General features: G+C 36.7%; 3 protein-coding genes across 3 annotated transcripts in view; 2 read left to right on the top strand and 1 right to left on the bottom strand.

The window, feature by feature from the left end:
* glra2 (glycine receptor, alpha 2) overlaps positions 1–846 on the top strand; it is a gene marked incomplete at its 3' end in the record, with an annotated part of 36548 nt that extends 35702 nt beyond the window's left edge. Inside the window, exon 9 of the mRNA XM_081368036.1 lies at positions 607–846. Coding sequence (XP_081224162.1) covers positions 607–846 — 240 coding nt within the window. The remainder of the gene's footprint in view (positions 1–606) is intronic.
* Positions 847–4970: 4124 nt separating this feature from the next.
* On the bottom strand, positions 4971–15267 carry fancb (FA complementation group B). Its single transcript, XM_081367892.1, has 10 exons — positions 15167–15267; positions 12341–13251; positions 10495–10650; positions 9707–9799; positions 8909–9037; positions 7943–8121; positions 6962–7323; positions 6189–6417; positions 5664–6054; positions 4971–5323 (listed from the first exon to the last, which is right to left on the bottom strand). The coding sequence occupies exons 2-9, from the start codon at positions 13226–13228 to the stop codon at positions 5664–5666; spliced, it is 2427 nt and encodes an 808-aa protein (XP_081224018.1). The 5' UTR covers positions 13229–13251; positions 15167–15267; the 3' UTR covers positions 4971–5323.
* A 53-nt stretch (positions 15268–15320) lies between these two features.
* Positions 15321–19627, top strand: part of mospd2 (motile sperm domain containing 2) — a 32939-nt gene continuing 28632 nt past the window's right edge. The window contains exons 1-5 of the mRNA XM_081369648.1: positions 15321–15594; positions 15683–15740; positions 16765–16920; positions 18404–18490; positions 18697–18851. Coding sequence (XP_081225774.1) covers positions 15562–15594; positions 15683–15740; positions 16765–16920; positions 18404–18490; positions 18697–18851 — 489 coding nt within the window. The 5' untranslated portion in view covers positions 15321–15561. The remainder of the gene's footprint in view (positions 15595–15682; positions 15741–16764; positions 16921–18403; positions 18491–18696; positions 18852–19627) is intronic.

The following is a 19627-nucleotide window of genomic DNA, read 5'->3' on the forward strand; positions in this document are numbered from 1 at the left end:
AGAATAGTATATTGCTCGTTGTTAGTGGATGATAGCTAATGCCTGAAGACCTGACTGTAAACCAGACCTAAACATGGCAGCAAAGAAAGACGATAATAATCCTGATCTTGTTCAGTGAATAATGTCTGAGGAAACGTTCTGTTCCTGACGGAAACACCTGAGACTGACTCAGTGAAGATGAAGACGCTACAGGCGCTCATTAAAGTTGTTCGTTACAGCTCGTTATTACACGGCTCTGTGGAATACTTGATTCTGATTGGTCGATCGCACTATCCAGCGATATATTATTCCCAGATACCAGCTGGTGTTTCTGACGTCACAAACTACCTTGTAACCAATCAGATCAACGTGTGATCGTCAACCAGTGGATCTCTGAGCTGAGTGAGGGAGTGGAGGCGGGGCTCATTTGCATATTCATAGAACCACGAATACTAAACGAGGCAAGGGTGTCGAGTTACATTCAAGATATTTTAAGAGATGAAGAAGGAAAAAAACTTTTAAATATGTCATTTTGGTGATCAGAGATGAGTTTTAAGAGAGATAACAACCGGCTGGATGTACATTATCCCTATAACACAAATTCCCTCTTTATTCCTGAACACACAGGAGGAAGAGTTACAAGATGGCCGCCTGCACTTCGGCTACAGCAAAAGCCCCGCGACCAACGCCATCCAGGAGCCGTCAATCCCGAAGGACTCGGAACCCAACCGGAAGAAGTTTGTGGACCGAGCCAAGCGGATCGACACCATTTCCCGAGCCGCGTTCCCGATGGTGTTCCTGATCTTTAACGTCTTTTACTGGATCACATACAAGATCATCCGACACGAGAGCGCCAGGAAAGTCTGAAAACCGAGGACATTTATCGAGTTAACGTGAATATCTGACGTGTACGTGATCAGCTTGTGTTGATGTTGTTGTTGAAAGGTTTCATACGAAAGACACTGTTTTATATGATTGTCTTTTGGATCTTGATAGTTTTTATGAATCGAGTCGTCACTCTCCTCCTCTTTCTACACACAGCTGCACATTTACTGCACACACACACACACACACACACACACACACACACACACACACACACACACACACACACACACACACACACACACACACACACACACACACACACACACACACACACACACACACACACACCATATATCCAAATCTCACTAAACACATCAATGTTCAGGTTATATGTCATTCACAAATCAAGAGAAATATTATAATATATGTTATTAAATAATGTACTATAAAATGTTAGAAAAGTCAGGAAATATGACCAAATTACAAATTAATAAAAAAAAATATTATTATTTGAAAATATATGTTTAAAATACATTAAATTGTAATATTTATATAGTTATTTTACAATTTAATATATATATAACACTATATTATATAGAAAATATTTATAATATTATATATATATATATATACATATACACAGTATATTCTTACACTATTTTAAATACATATATTGTGAAATCTATATTAAACAATATTAATATTGTACAATTTGATATAATATTAATGTATAAATAATATATTTTAAAATATTATGTTAAATGTTAAATTATTAATGTATTTTATATTCTGTATATATTAAATATATTATAGTGTAATATATATATATAATATTTTAAAATATAATATTATTCATACATTAATATATCAAATTATACAATATGAATATTGTTTAATATAGATTTCACAATCTAATTTTTTTTAAATATCCATTTTAAAAAGTAAATTAAATTGATATATATATATATATATATACAATTTGATATACGATTTTTAAAATATGTATTACATGATATAGATTTAAACAAAATAGTGTCATATTTATATATACTATATTAATATTTAAAAATGTAAAATAATATTTAAATATATATTGTGTTTTTTACACACACACACACACACACACACACTCACACACACACACACACACACACACACACACACACACACACACTGTCGTCTCAATTTCTTTGTATTTTAAAGAACACACAATAGTGAAGATCGCAGATGAAAAGCATCTTTGTCACGTTGTCTCTCATTAATGTACGGTACGATGTAGATTTGTCAGTTTTCTCATGGCTGTGACGCATTATCAAATGGCATAAACCTATTAAATGCTGCATATTCCGAAGAACATTTTCATATTTCAAGTCTACTGAGCCAATTATTTTAAAAAAATTGCTAGGTAATAAAAATATTGCAAAAACCTTTAATCCATTTAACTTTTTAAGAGTAATTTAAAATATTTGTGGTTTTGCAGTTGCATAAAAATGTATTTAATCAGAATTCAACTTTTGAGTGGCTGTCAATGGAGAGAGATGGTGTAATTCCAGCCTCTTCCAGCAGGGGTTCACCAGACTAAAGCAGAGGAACACTAACGTAAAATCCTCTCAGATCATGTGATCAATGTTGCATCATCCTGTAACTCAAGCTGAGAAACTGAGTTTGCAACAGTTTAGTGATGCAATAACTACTGTTAACCCTTAAGAGTTTAAGATAAACTAGTTCACCAAGATAAGAGTTTAAAGTGTCTGGATTATTCCTGCTCTAAAAGCATTTATATATTAGACTAGATACTTTATGAATTACAACTTGGTTATTTACAGGATGAAAAGACAATGAGCAATGTTGAGCCAAAGTTTCATTTTGATCTCAAACTGATCCGTGCCGTAATTTGATCAAAAAGGTCGAACAAACAAAATGATGTCACTTCCTGCAGGATAATGTCATTAGGAACTGGCTTTGATAGTGATAGTCGTTATTTACAGTCGTAATATAGTCGTTATTTACCAGATGGCTTAGAGGAACTGGAAGTTGCAACAGAAACTATTGTTTTCCAGCACTTTGGACACAGTAGCTCTCGTGCGCTTGAAGAAGATTAAGGATAGCCGGATGCCGCGGTGAACGAGCGCACGAGAGCGCCCGATAACAGGGAGCGCAGCGCAAGAAACAACACTAGAGGTATGTCGCATTTCGTGGAAGGAAAGCGTCACTGCATACAGAGAGGCCAAACAAACAAACACAACCCTAGATATTTATTTGATACAGTGGATCAATTAAATTACTGTCACTTTTGATCAATTTAATGTGTCCTTGCTGAATAAAAGTGTTAATTAATAAAAAAAAAAAACTAATGAACCCAAACTTTTGAATTGATAGTGTACCAGATATATATATATATGTGTGTGTGTGTGTGTGTTCTTATGCATATATACAGTACTGTGTAAAAGTCTTAGGCATGTTAATACCCCCGTTTTTTAAGTAAGTTATTTATGTCTTTTGCTGTAGTGTGTCAGTAGGAAATATCAGTTTACGTTTCCAAACGTTCTTTTTGCCATTAATTTTAATAATCCAGTGAGATTTGTGTCTGACAACAGCCGGTGTGATCTGATCTCACCATCATCGAGTCCGTCTGTGATTACATGAAGAAACAGAAGAAACTGAGACAGACTAAATCCAGAAGAACTGCGGGAACGTCTCCGAGACGCTTGAAGAAACCTTCCTGCAAAGCTACAGTACTGTGAAGAGTACTGGCACTTGTGTTAAAATGCTGTAAAGTGAGAATGCTTTCAAAAATAAAATCACACATTGAATTTATTTATGATTTAACTTCTATTAACTTATCAAATTTCTTATCTTTGAGATCCACTCAGTTTCTATTAACATGCCTAAGACTTTTACACAGTACTGTATATGTGTTTTTTTATGTATATATATATATATATATATATATATATATATATATATATATGTATATAATGTTTTTAATGTATAGTCTTTAAATAGTCAAACTAAAACTTATTACAGTGAAAATGCTGTTTTTTCAACTAATAAATGCAACAAAGAAATTCTTCAAAAAAGAAAAGTGTTCCAAGCCCCCCGCACTCACCATCCTGACGGATCTCAGACACGATCTCCAGGCGGAGACGGATGCTGGTTGCCATGGTAACGCTGGCAGCTGCGAGGACACTTGAAGAGGATGATTATGAATATTTGCTGTGGTCTGTCTGAAAACACGGGTTATCTCGTCGGTGTCAGAGAGTCTGCGGATGAAATGAAGTGCACAGATTAAGTGAGACGCATGTGGACTGTTATTAAACAGCACATCATGGGGGCGATTACTGACAGAAATAGCAACAGTAAACAAACACACACAATAATCAAATATTTGATGCAATCAACTCAAGAGTAGCATCGAACAAACTGACATTTGTCAGAGTTTTTTGTGTTTTTGTGTGTATATATATATCTGTGTATGTGTGTCTATGTATGTACATGTGTGTATGAATATAGGTGTCTGTATAGGTGTGTGTGTATATATACTGTATATAGGTGTGTATGTATGTAGATATGTGTGTGTATACTGTATATAGGTGTGTATGTACATATACAGTATGTGTGTATGAATGTATATATAGGTGTCTATGTAGATATGTGTGTGTATAGGTGTGTATGTGTACAAATGTGTGTGAGTGTATATTTATAGGTGTCTATGCATGTACATGTGTTTATATAGGTGTCTGTGTATGTAGATATGTGTGTTTAAATGTGTATATGTGTGTAGATGTGTGTGTATATATGTGTGTGTATATTAATAGGTGTGTCTATGCATGTACATGTGTGTTTATATAGGTGTGTGTATGTATGTATATATAGGTGTCTGTGTATGTAGATATGTGTGTTTAAATGTGTATAGGTGTGTATGTATGTAGATGTGCGTGTATAGATGTGTATATATGTGTGTGTATATTTATAGGTGTGTCTATGCATGTACATGTGTGTGTTTATATAGGTGTGTGTATGTATGTATATATAGGTGTGTGTATGTACATATATGTTTGTGTGTATATATGTGTATATTACACACACACACACACACACACACACACGTATTTATATATAGATGTAAATTTGCAACACTGAATAAAATGAGACGTTGATTTTGAAGTAGAAAGAATAAAACCATATATTTTGGTCAAACGTAGTCCAATAATATTTGCTTTCTTTACAACTTTGAACACATGTATAAGGTCTTCAATGGAGAACAAACAGCTTTTTATTTATTGTGAACAGTAAACACACATATTTCCTGTAGGTAAAGGACAGATATGGATGATCTGAACATGTTTCATCACGAGTCCCCCTGCAGGACCGACGGGGTCGTGTGGGAAAGCTGGAGAGTTTTCTGTGGAAGTGTCACAGAAGTGTTGGAGGATCAGAGTCTGAAGAGGAGACTCAAGCTCTGGACCGACGGCGAGCCGGAACACGCAGAACAACTGCTTCAGTCTTTCCTTTCCTTCATAGAGAAAGTGCAAAGTAACATGGGTTATTTTATTATTGGTGATGTTCCTCATGCTTTTCCTGCATCTTTACCAAGTTGTTTTAAAAGGAATAATTCAATTAAAAATGTCACTTCTGTCACATTTAATCACACTTTCATCATTTCAAACCGGTATGACATTATTTTATCCCCTACAATTGACCCTAAGAACATCAAAAAAGTGTAACTCTAGTCAAATCCCAACTCTAGTCATTACATTATCACACTATTACAAACATTATCCATATAATAACCGGAGGAACAAAAGCAATTTAATTTGACAAGTTTAAAGCTTGACAGCGATGTGTTCCTTTACCTACAGACGAGCCGCTTCCCTCAGAGCGACTTCATCAGCGTCCAGCTGCCTGTCAATCATCCGCTCCACGAGTCTGCTGTAGGCGGAGCCATCCACCAGGGGGCGGAGCCTTGTGTGGCTCCGCCCCCGTTCCCTAAGCCACGCCTCCCTCCGTCTCTGGAGCGGCTCTGAGGATTCGGGGTCTGATTCCTCCGGTCCCGTCATTCCTCTCTCTCCACACTGGAGCACGAGCGACAGCTCCTGTATTACCGTGTTGATCTCCGTCTCCAGAGTCCGGCCCAGATCCAGCCCGAGTCCGTGTGACCTCGGGCTCTCCAGAAACCGGATATGATGCGACGCAGGCAGGAAGTCACACAGCGAGTGCAGGAACTGCAGCAAACGCAGGTCGTCTCTGTGGAGGAGGAAAACACATCGCATTTCAAAGAGGTTCTCAAGATCGTGGATATGTTGTTTGTCATAGATCGTTATATATATTGTTGAGGTGTTTCTGTATTTTCATGAACGGACACACACTGATGTCTTCACCTGCACTGGACGCTCAACAGCGCCTGAAACGGGGATCTCTGGTCCCAGTGGAAGAGCCTGAGGTCAGTGGGGTCAGCGATGACCCGCGGGTCGACGTCCAGCACCGAAACACACAGAGACCCGCGCAGAAACCCCTGAACATCCGCCAGCGTGTGATCCGGACACTCGATGAGGAACAACCAGGAGTCCAACAGCGCAGTCAGACTGAGCAGATCTTCTCTGGCCTCGTCTGAACACACACACACACACACACACACACACATCAACATCACTCTCATACTAATCACACATCAAATCAAATTTAAAGTCCCCCTGTGGTGAAAGTCTAGCTTTTTTTAGTTGCTTTTTTGTGTGCATTTTTTAGAACTCAAACAACTTCCATTTATTGACTGAATAGATTAACAATATATGCAAAACAAACATAAAAAAAAAGCAGCTCAGAGAGAACAAGCTTTAATTGGAAACTATTAGCTCACATTATGGATAAACATCGGTAACCTTTCATCGTGATCACGTAATGTGTGTCGCATCACAGCGAGTGCAAGACCAGCATTAGTGGTTAAAGTATATAAATGTGTATTTTGTTCTAAAATGTCCGCTGGTTTGTCTAGATGAGACTCTTATTCCTCGGCTGGATCGTGTCGAGACTTTGAAGCTGCACTGAAACTCACATCTGGACCTGGACATCTTGGACACTATAACATCTTGGATGACGTGAGTAAATTATCAGGAAACTTTATCTCTGAAGTGAACTACTCCTTTCCGGATCTGACCTGTGTTGAGTTTGCTGTCCTCTAACAGACGCGGATGAAACTTCCCCTTGGAAATATCTTTGAGATCCACTGAGATTTGCCCGCAGAACTGAGAAACCCGAGAAGACCCGGATGATTCTCTGGTGCTGTAATGGAGCATGATGGGACATCTGGCGCAGCCGGAGGTTAATAAAGGAGCCAAATCAGTGACGGCGACCAGAGCAAGTGTTGGTCCGGGACAGTCGGAGCGCCTGATCTTCGTCCTCTCATCAAACGGGCCGTGAGCAACACACACATCTGACTCCGGAAACTGCAGGATCTTAGTGTTTATAACCAGAGCGGCTCCAGAATCCACGACTGAAACACTCATGTTCATTACAGACCTGACGGAAGAGACAAAGCTGTTATTATATGTCTTGATATTGATGCATTCAGATGCATTCTCAATGGGAGATGAGACTCTGATTGGTTTAACGCATGTAAATCCCAAAACACACCCAGTACTCATTAAGAGAATAGAGACGACCCTTTTAGACCAGCGCCGGGAGCGCCGACCATTTATCCCGTCGCTAAACTAGCAAAAGTGGATTCGGACGCCCTAAGTGAACTTGCGCTTTAGATCATGCGCTTAGATCGTTAAAATAGGGCCCTAAATCTGCAAATCATCAATTTATCCGATTATCGGCATATTAGAGTGATTTCTGAAGGATCATGTGACACTGAAGACTGGAGTAATGATGATGAACATTCAGCTTTACTGTATATTCACATACAAAACAGCTGATTTACATTATAATAATATTTCACAATTTCTACTGTATTTTTGATCAATTAAACGCAGCTTTGTTGAGCAGAAGAGACTTTCAAAAACATACAGTAGTTTAAATAAAAAAAGATTAAATCTGATTCATTCTTTAGTGAAAATCATTGTAGAAAACAACTTGATTATTATTCTTAGGATTGATTTTTAAAGACTTAAATCTCGTGATCCGCGTGACATACGTGTTATTCGTGGGTTTCAGAGCGACACCGACGATCAAACTCTGTCCAATGACTCTCTGCCAAACTCTGTCCACTTTCAGAAGAGCTTCGGCACATTCAGTCTCCATCCCATCATCCAAGACATCGAGCTCTTCATCTCCAGCTTCATCATCTTCATCCCACAGAGAAACAAGCCCTTCCTACGGCACACACACCGGGTATAAAAAGAGTGTTCAAGTGTTGACTTTAAATTTCAGCACTTCTAAAAGAGCATCTATTCATGTTCATCTGTTTAGTGTGTAGTGTTGATGTTTGAGCATCAAAAAGTCCCTCCATTACAACAAGAAACAAAGTCGCTTTCCAGAACCTTCACTGTCTCTGATGTTCAGCGGTGGATCAAACATCACGACCTTCAAGAACCAGTTGAAGACATCTTTCACTAGTCTTAAAGGGCTCTTATTATGATTTTTAACGTTTTCATCTGTCTTCAGTGTGTAATGTTGAAGTTAGAGCATTAAAAAGTGACGACTTCTCTATATCAGTGTCAGTGAACTCCTGAAACGCCTCCATTGTAGTCTTAAGTTTCTACCGGGAACACGTCACAATATTCCTCATTATAATAATTAATACGCAGAATAAAGGGGCGGGGCCTGGTTGAGTTAGTTAGTAGTGTGTTAAACTGGCGGTTATGGTAAGGGGCGGGACATTTCCCAAACACACTCGAAGCGCTCGACCAATCACAACACACTGATCCAGCCGACCAATCAGAGCACAGTGTGCTTTTCAGAAGGAGGGGCTTCAAAGAGACAGGAAGTAAACAGAGTGTTACTGACAGACTGGGAAGAGAGGAGCCGCAACAATGGAGAATATGAGGAGAATAATCAACATTCAAGCAGGAAAACCTGTTCTAGTAGAGCCTGAAAACACTTTATAATAGGCCATCTTTAATCCATTTTTATTTTGATATTACTATGAAAGTTGAAGAACCTGTTCTGGAGGGAATATCACATGTTCTCGTCCTGATACCAGGTCAGTCAAGGCCACTAAAGACTGTAGTATGAGTCTGTCTTTGACCTCCACGTCTCTCTGAAGGTCTTCAAGGAAGTTCAGGCCGCTCTAAAGTCAGAACAAACCAAGAACAGCAGCAGAGAGGAAGACATTTCAGAGGAATATCTCAATGCATGTCTAAAAACAAATAAAAATTCATTATATGATACTTTTATTGTACAAAACTTTTTTGGAGCTTGTATAAAAAAATGCTTTTAGAATGCAACTACAAGTGCATAACTGAAAAAAAAAATTACTTTGTTTTTAAACATTTTATATTATATTTTGTTTTTAAAAATGCATGCATTATACATATTGTGTACTTCTTGGAGCTTTGGAACAGGGTTATTATAGTTAAATAAAAACAATAGTAAAACAAAACTGAGATAAAATAAAATATGAAACAAATTACTATTTCAGCTAGTTTCCATTTAGGACATTCTCATTTTCATTCAGTTTAACTTGATGTACTAAAATTACTAAAATTAAAATTAAAACCAAATACTATAACACACAACAAAATAAAAATAAAATGGATTTTTTTTACATAAAAACTATTGTAACATTTTCAACAAGCTCTCATTTTTTAACATTAATTAATGCATTAACTAACAATGATACTTTATCACTAGAATCATGTATCCTTGTATAGAGAGTGTTCTTTAAAACGAGTCTAGAACCCCAGAGTTGTGTCCAGAACCCCACTGGAGCTTTATCTGGTCAGTGGAGCTGAATTACCTGCAGTCTGGATTCTAGCGCTTGAACTGTGAGAAGGAAGTTCTCCTGCGCTGTGTCTGATGTGTTCAGGACGGCTCCGTCTGATCGTCCACACTGCAAAGCACTCGCAGTTACAACAAAGAGCAAATTCATTTATTTAATAGAACGCATTTAATTTAAATGTCAGTGTCTTGTACTTTATCACATGGTTAATTTGTATCAAATTGACACAATCTGGTTGCAAATGACAATTTCCTTAAAGTCCCCCTGTGGTGTAAATCCAGCTTTTAATGTTGTTTATGTGTCTATGTGGTGTTATTAATACGCTTTAAGACAAGCCTTGTGTAAATTCATAAGTCGACAGCATTGCTGAGTATTTCCTCCTTAAAACTGCAGTGAACCAAAGACAGTCTCAAAAACACGCTTTGAAATCGCTGGTGTTTCTGACGTCACAAACTACCTTGTAACCAATCAGATCAACGTGTGATCGTCAACCAGTGGATCTCTGAGCTGAGGGAGTGAGTGGAGGCGGGGCTAATTTGCATATTCATAGAACCGCGCATACTAAATGAGGCAAGGGTGTCGAGTTACATTCAAGATATTTTAAGAGATGAAGAAGGAAAAAAACTTTTAAATATGTCATTTTGGTGATCAAACATGAGTTTTAAGGGATAAGATGATTGACTACAGGGGGACTTTAATAAATATCAGTGCATTCTATCAAACTCTACAGAGGCTAAACAAGTTGGGTGTGCAATATAAACGTTGTGTCATGAAGCAAAAGCTTAAGAATGAAACCGTTGACGCACAGAATAAGTGACGGCGCACAGATCGGTGAGCGTGAAGTTCCTGAGCAGATCTCCAGGTGCATTCTGGTCCTCGAACACGAGCAGCATCTGATCCGACCCGCACCTCACGAAGTCGTCGACGAGCAGCGAACACACTCCTGTCCAACACCACGCCACCTGACACACACACAACACACTTCAGGACACTGAAACATTAGACATAACACTGACAAGTTTAACTCCAGTTTGTGTGTAGACGTTCCTCTCGTCTCTTGAAAGAGCTCCTGGATTAGCATACGCTGCGATGCATCGAGACAGATAATATATAATCTGACATTTTCTTCTGCTTTGAAATGTTTCCGGTGGAAACGCTAACCTTTAAATGCAAGTTTTAGTGGTAAATCCTGTACAGTATAAACTCCTGAGCTGTGATTGACAGCACAAGCTCTCAAAGAACCACAGTCTGCTTATGTTTATCGTTTATTGAAGACGAAAGACGACTTAAAATGATTTAAAATGAGACAAAAGAAAGCTAAACCACCTATATCATGCTCCTTACTTTAATTTGTAACCTCAACGACTGACATTTTTATATTGATCTTTTATTTTATGTTCCACGGTTTTGGAAAACCTGGACAACGCATGAGGGGATTTGAAAAGTGTGATTTCTAGACCTGAAAAAGTCATGAAAATAAATAAAATGATATTGGTCGACACCAATAGTAAAAAATTAAATAAATAAAAATAAAAGAAAATAATTAAAAGTAATGAAAAAATAAATAAAAAATAACAAAAAATAACAAAATAAAAGAAAAATACAATAAATAGACAAAAAATCAAATCAAATCACACAATACTTTATTTTTAATTATCTGTTATTTTTAATTATAAAATATTATTTAATAATAGTTATTATACAAATATATAGTTATTATATATTATATAGTTATATAATATTATTTAATAATAAAAGTTATGATAATAATAATAATAATAAACCGTTAAATTCAGTGGTACCAGAAATAATATTTTTGTTTATTATTGTACAGTATAATTTTAATAAGGTTAAAAAACTAATTTTAAGAACCTTATCCTGTAATATGAATTAAAATAATTACAAAAATGTAAATAATATTTTCTCTGCAAGCATGTTATAAAATAAGCCAATCAGATTTCGCTCTCCTTCTGACGTATGAAGAGGATCTCATTATAATATTCCCGGCCCTTAATCTGCACGTTTACACACACCAGCCGACATTTGGTTCCACACGCGCCAACAGAGACCAGTTCTAACGCACTGATAAAGATCCAGCAGAGCCTGAAGCTGTTCTGTGGTTGAGCACAGACGAGCACTGAACACTACTGACCAGAACATGTCACCGCTGTCTTATAAACACCTCAGGAACTGTGGACACTTGTGGAGAAGTTCAACATGATGATGAGATGATCAGTGTAACTCCACAACAACTACAGAAATGTCTCCACTAACATTCAGAAGCTCTTCCTGAGTCTCTCCGTAAGGCTGCACTCGCTACTGGTTATTCTGGGATTCTGGATGAGGGAGATTGGCCTGTTCTGTTATTGCCGGAGTTTCTGAAGCTCGAGTAAAGACTCCGCCCTCTTCTGAACGGAGGCGGAGCTAAAGCTCATTTGCATTTAAAGGGACACACACAAACGGCGTGTTTTTGCTCACACCCAAAAAGGGGCAAATTTGACAAGCTGTAATAAATGATCTGGGGGGAATTTTGAATAAATGTATTTAAATGTATTGTCTGAATAAAATTTGGTTTGACTGTATATTACATCTTGTGAAAAGGGGCATAATATGTCACCTTTAATGCTTTTAAATCACAAAAAAAAACCTGACCTGGAAAGTGTGGTTCCACACGGCGCAGACGTTCCCGTGACTGAAGCTCACGACGACGAGACACTCGTTCCTCAGCGTGTGAACCGTCTGAACGCTCAGCGGATGCTCGTACGGAAGAGCGCACACATCCCGAGGGAGTCCGTCCTCAAAGCGGACCAGCTGTCTCGTGCTCGTGGCCGCCAGAACACGTGACTTAAACGATCCGCCGCCGTCTTCCTCCGCGGAGAGAACCATCATGCACTGCACCACAGAGACGTAAGCGTTCGGCACGAAGCATGCGGCGTCACAGCGTCCGTCGGCGTCTTCGATGAAATAAAGTGTGTTTTTCACATCAGAGGAATCAGTCGTAGTGCCTTGAATCACTATTTTTCTTTTACGAAGAGGAAGTTCGCCAATAAACTTGATCGATTTAAAAGGAACCGGGACTTCTTTTACGCCGCCGCTCTGCGACGACACGTAGAAAACTGAGTTTTCATAACTCCAAATCAACGTGGGACCCTGCAATATTGAAACATGGTCTCTAATCTCGTACGGTAACGCGAACTCAACATGAAGCTTTCCTTCGATGGAGTAAAGCATGTATTTAAAAGCTGATGTCCTTTTCTTGCATATTTTCAGTAAAACACAAGGCACTTTTTGCCTCAGTTGCACATCGAACGCAGAAGCGCAGTGAACGACGAGCGTCTCCGAAGAGTTCTCTTTGTGGATCAGGTGTGTGTTATGATCTGTAACGGAGAAGGTCTGCGAGGTTTGATCGAAGGAAAGACGGAGGACAGAAACTTCTGAGCCTTTGCGATGATCTCGGGTTTTTGAGCTCGAACTCTTGCACTGGAACGCCAGCACTTCCCCCCCGAACGCGAGCGTCGAGACGAGCCGCTCCGCCGCCATCGTCTTATCACTCGAAAGATCAGCTGGAGGAAAAAGAAGAGAAAACACACTTACAACTTTAACATGAATACATTCGATAGGAAAAGCATTGCAACACGACACATTTGCAAAGCGTTCTGTGTTTAATAGGGATGCATGAGATGTGCACGATTAATCATTTAGAATAAACACTGCAATATTCAACAACAACAAAACATTGTCGATTTTGATTACATTCTTTAATACTTCTGAAAATTATGCTGATAATGTGTTTCATTTTCAAATAATGCTACGAAGTGCTAAAAAAGGATTTATTTATTGTTTATATAACAGAAAGAATACAGGAGCTCTATATACTAAGAACCTGAGAAATTTAACGAACAATCTAAAATTTATAAAATATAAATGGTTACTATTAAACAATAGTTGCGAGATCATGCATTTGGCAGACGTCTTTATCAGAAGCATCTATCTACGCACGATATATCGGCCGCCATATCGGTATCGGCCGATAAAAATTCATTTTTAATGTTATCGTTATCGGCCTGATAAGAAAATTTGGCCGATATATTAAAGCCGATAAATACTGTATTATTTCCTTCAGCTGAGAGTCTTCAGATGTGCACTGTTCATCATGATGGGTTTGAATTGCTTGAAATATGATTGGACTCACTTTGAAAAGTCTGTCATATCGGCTACATAAAATTATGAGAACATTATAATGTGTTTGGGTTATGGCTTTTAATGGTGAGACTTTTGTTTTTGTAATCAGGCTCTCAAAAATTATAAAAAAATTTGGATTTTAATTTATCAGCCAATATATCGGTTATCGGCTTTCGAAAATAAAGAATTATCGGTTATCGGTATCGGCGTAAATGTTCAAATCGCTGCATCCCTACAGTATAACACTGAGAATGATGATAATTTGGTTGAAATCTTGAAAGGAGTTCATGTAAAGTTCACTTTTTGTGTTGAGACACATTTGATATCAGGCTTTTATGGCTCATATAGTGAGAATATGAAGGAAAAAACAGCTCGGTTTTATTAAAAAATGCTGATATTTATATGAAATTCTAATGCCTGTAATGTAAATCAATGAGATCTTTATAACAGTATAGCATAAACTGCATATAAAAATCAATATCCGTCAATAATATGTCTTAGTCAGATGATATTTTAATGCTTAGTTTTATGATCAAAGCTCTGTAGTTTTAACATATAATGCAATGCAATACACTGATGAACCAATAAACTTTTACAATAATTTTTTTTACATATTGAAAATAACAAATATAGAATATTTAACATTCTGTATGCACTATTAAGTTACAGTTAATAGTGTTTATGTACATCGTTTATTAGTTTCAATTAGTTTTCAACTGATATAGTGAAAATTGTGCCTTTAATATTAATATGGAAGTCCATTTCCGCCACATAAGAAAATAAAATCATGCTTTTATAAATCATAATTATCGATTATTAGTCGAAATTAGAAATTAGTCGAATAAGTCGAAATTAGACATACCAAGTCAAAATTATGACAAAGTTTTAATTAAGACTTAGTTTGTCGTAATTACGACTTTTCATCTCATAATTGACTTAGTTTGCCATCATTTCTACTTTCTATATTATAAATATATGTCAAAAGTAACGTTATGTCATAATTTCGATGTTATGAATGACTTAGTATGTCAATTTCGAATTTTCACCTCATAATGGACTTAGTATACACTAATTTCTACTTTTTATGTTATTAATATGCCGTTGTGTGTCACAAATTCGACTTTTCATCTCATAATTGACTCAGTATGCACCAATTCAGACTTTTTATGTCATAATGGTTTACGAAATAATGCTTTTTCCCCTAATGTGGCGGAAATGGGCTTCCATTTGATACAGCATATGATACACTATTAAATCCAGGAAATAATATGTGACAAAACTGGTTTCATACTGTACCTCTGCATGACTCTCACACTGTTTTTACTCTGGAATGCATATGTGTGTGTATTATTCTCAAACGCTTCTTCTCTTCCTCAAAGTGCGCGCGTGTTTGCATCACGTCACGTTTTCCGGGTATCTCTTAAAGAAACAGTGCTACAGTTCAATCACCGTTTCACAAATAAGTGATGTTGTCATAGGCTTTTACTGTTTTTAGATTGTGCACATGATGCAATCATTTGCCTTTAATTGACAGAGCACATCAGATGAACTTTATCTTGCTGCAAAAGCCTGTTCAAAGGTTAGTTTGACATCTCCGAGCCAACATGGCGTCATCCCTCGTCCAGTTTCGCGGAGTCTGCGGTCAGTTCCACTGAAGACCAGGCCACTGCTGACGGACAGTGCGCACCATCATGGCGGACGCAGGACAAACGGAATCAGAGCAGGTAATCACACAGCTAAACAAAACAAGCATTTCGCGTTTTATTCTCATCTGAAACGGATTTATAAATAATATTTCACTCTCTCCAAAAGGACATCGAGAGCAAGATCGAAGAAACACGACAGAGGTTTAAAAGCGAGTATGTTGAGGGTGAGTTAGCAGTGCGCTAAGTTCTCAAGCTTCACAATAACATTCATCACTGAAGTCTTGATCTCATGATTGCTTATTAATTCAGATATTAAATATGAAAAAGTATCCACAATGACGTTTAGGACTTTAGAGGATCACGTGTCATTCATTATAAGAACAGATGTTTAATATTTGATATCACAGCTGTTGGATTCAACTGTCAGTCAGAAGTCAAAATTCATGTTTTAATCAAAATGTTGATTTTTGTTTTGCTGTTGTTAAAGTAGCACTAGTGAGGAACAAGTAGCAATACGTGCAAAAAGTCAGTCTTACAGTATTTGCATATATTGTTTTATGACATTTCCTGGGATGAAGTATGAAAATATACTCTCATGTAACGTTACGCTTTTTATTACATTTCCTTGTAAATAGTTTATAACCAGGTTAACTTGTATTGTGCAGTGTCAGAGTAGTGTGTTTAAAATAATTTATTGCTGTGATGCAAAGCAACATTTTTAAGTATATTAAAAAGAAAACCATTATTTTAAATTGTAATAATATTTCACAATATTACTGTTTTTCTTTTCTTTTTTTCATTTATTTATATGTATTCTGTATATATCAAACAAATGCAGGCTTGATGAGCATAAGAGACTTCTTTCAAAAACGTTAAAAATAGTTATGTTTCCAAACTTTTGACCGGTACTGTATGTGTCAGTATGTGTGTAAAATAAATAGGGATGCACCGATATGAACATTTTTGCCGATAACCGATAATTCTTTATATTCGAAAGCCGATAACTGATATATTGGCCGATAAATCTAAATCCAAATTTTTATATAATTTTTGAGAGCTTGATTACAAAAACAAAAGTATGAAAAATATAAAATACTAAATATGGTGGCCGATATATCGTGCATCCTTAAAAATAAAAATAAATAATTATATATATATTTATATGCATAAACACAGATTTATGCATGTCTGTGTATGTACTTCAGCTGATTGAAACCGTGCCCTGCTGTCTCTAACTCAATCTCACAGAGTCCCAAGACAAATATGACAGCCGAGACGTGGAGAAGCTCCTCCGAGACGACGCTCTGCTGGAGGGATACCTCACGTGGAGACACTTCGTGGTGGACGACACCCTGAAGATGATCGACGAGAGCTTGCAGTGGAGGAGAGAGTTTCAGCTCAACGGTGTGTGTGTGTGTGTGTGTGAGATGCTCTTTCACAGAAACAGGCTGACATGAGGAAGTTACTCACATGCTCAACGGTTCCTGTTGCGTGAATCTCGTGAAAACAAACATGTCTAGGCCACATTTACCAAAAGGAAAATTCTGCTTATTTAATAATTTTTGCAGTGTGAAACTATTTTAATGACAGTTTCCAACCCCATAAAAATATTTCTGAAATATGATGTAATTTCAACTTTCCATATAAATATGACTTAGTATGTCATAATTTCGACTTTTGATGTTATAAATATGACTCAGTATGTCATAATTTCATCTGTTATAAATGACTTCGAATGTCATAATTTCAATTTTTCATCTCAGACTCATTCATTATTTCGACTTTTTATGTTATAAATATGACTTAGTATGTCATAATTTCATCTTTATGTTATAAATATGACTTAGTATGTCAATTTCGACTTTCGATGTTATAAATATGACTCAGTATGTCATAATTTCATCTTTATGTTATAAATATGACTTAGTATGTCAATTTCGACTTTCGATGTTATAAATATGACTCAGTATGTCATAATTTCATCTTTATGTTATAAATATGACTTAGTATGTCAGAATTTCATCTTTATGTTATAAATATGACTTAGTATGTCAGAATTTCATCTTTATGTTATAAATATGACTTAGTATGTCAATTTCGACTTTCGATGTTATAAATATGACTTAGTATGTCATAATTTCATCTATTATAAATGACTTAGTATATCATAATTTCTACTTTTCATCTCATAATTTTGACTTTTTATGTTATAAATATTACTAAGTATGTCATAATTTTTTCGACTTGTCAAAACATGTCCAGGCCACATTTACCAAAAAGAAAATGAAACTTATTTTAGGACTAATACGATCTTTTGCAGTGTGAAATTATTTTAATGACAGTTCCCAACCCCATAAAAACTATTTCAGAAAACATAAGCCGGACATGATCAAAAGACTGTAATGATCCTGTAATACTGGTCCATATCATATTATTATCATTATTATTAGAAGTAGTATTTTCCTCTTGATCCCAATGACAACATGAGTTCCTTATGGGTGATTATGGACTATATGCTTCGTCTGTTTAACAGTTATAGAGATTTACAGAATGGCAATGGGATCGTAACTCTTTTGTGCTCCTGAGAAACAATTCCCTGTAGTTTCCTTTCCAGTAGAGACGATTATTGTATGTATTCTGAGCTGATCTTGAGCGGCACAATCCTCTTCTTGTCCGTCTTCCGTCCTTCAAACCTTCAGTGTGTTAATTCAGTCATTTCAGCGGATTTGTTGAACAAAGTAACTTTCATTGCCACAAACCAAATCAGTCCGTGTTGTTTTCTCTTATCAAGGGTTCAGTGTGTTGCTAAACTGACTCTGTTCTGATGACGGAGAAGAATGTGATGAATGAATGGTATTTAGTTTTGGTTTTCCTCTTGCTCCTGTAGATCTGGTGGAGAGCAGTATTCCCCGCTGGATGTTCGAGAGCGGTGCGGTTTACCTTCACGGATACGACAGAGAGGGAAACAAACTCTGTATGTGGAGGTTAATCCGCCTTTGCATGTTATAAACACCGTTCTTAATCGCAATATAAAACAAGCTTTCAGAAATTCAGTGACAAACACTGTGGAAATCATGCCTTAGTTATCTGAAAATAGATTTTTTTTTATTGATTTACTTACTACAAAAACATACATTATAGATTTTTTCTTCTTCCTTGAAACACTTTTTTTTAATCTAGTCTGGTTCCGAGTGAAACTCCACGTGAAGGATGCCAAGACGACCGTGGATAAGAAGAGGTATGTGGCGTTCTGGTTGGAGCGCTACGCTAAACGAGAGCCAGGAATGCCACTGACGGTCGTGTTCGACATGTCCGAGTCCGGACTCAGTAATATAGTGAGTTCTTCACTTTACTCCACACACTCATTAGATAAAATGACCAAAATCAGGACTAAAAATGTTTCAATCCTGAAAATGCTACAAAACGCATCCAAAATAAAAATCTGTGTTTACATAATATATTGGCGCTTTTCCACTGCATGGTACGGTACGGTACGGCTCGCTTCGGCTCGCTTTAAATGGTACCACCTCTGTTGAGGTTGCAAGCGTACCGTACCGATACTAAAATGTGACGTGAAAACACTGAAGATCACTGATTGGTCAGACAGAATCGTCACTACCAGTGTCATTGTATTTGCGACACGAGACCATGCACGAGACAAACCCGCTAGATTTAAATAGCCAGTAGACAACAGCCAACGCTGTAGTTTCTGAGGGCACACACACACACATATGTGTGTATATATATATATATATATATATATATATATATATATATATATATATATATATATATATATATATATATATATATATATATATATATTATTAATAAATGAGCAAAACTTGGCCACAAAATATTTAATATTCAATTATTTTAATGATCACAATTAAAGTTTTAATTTTATTAAATTGAACAGCGCAAAATTCAGCATTCAATCAAATATTCAAAAAGACTTAATAATAATGTTATTTCTCTCTATAGGCGCGTTTACTATATGGCGATCGTCAACTTCATCTTTGCCAGACACTGACAGAAAACACTGTTTTATAAATAAAAATCAGTGCACGCGTCCCCGGATTTACAAATGCACATCTTGCTTGTTGCACGC

The sequence above is a fragment of the Scardinius erythrophthalmus genome (genome assembly GCF_964197995.2).
Source record: "Scardinius erythrophthalmus genome assembly, chromosome: 6".
Taxonomy (NCBI): domain Eukaryota; kingdom Metazoa; phylum Chordata; class Actinopteri; order Cypriniformes; family Leuciscidae; genus Scardinius; species Scardinius erythrophthalmus.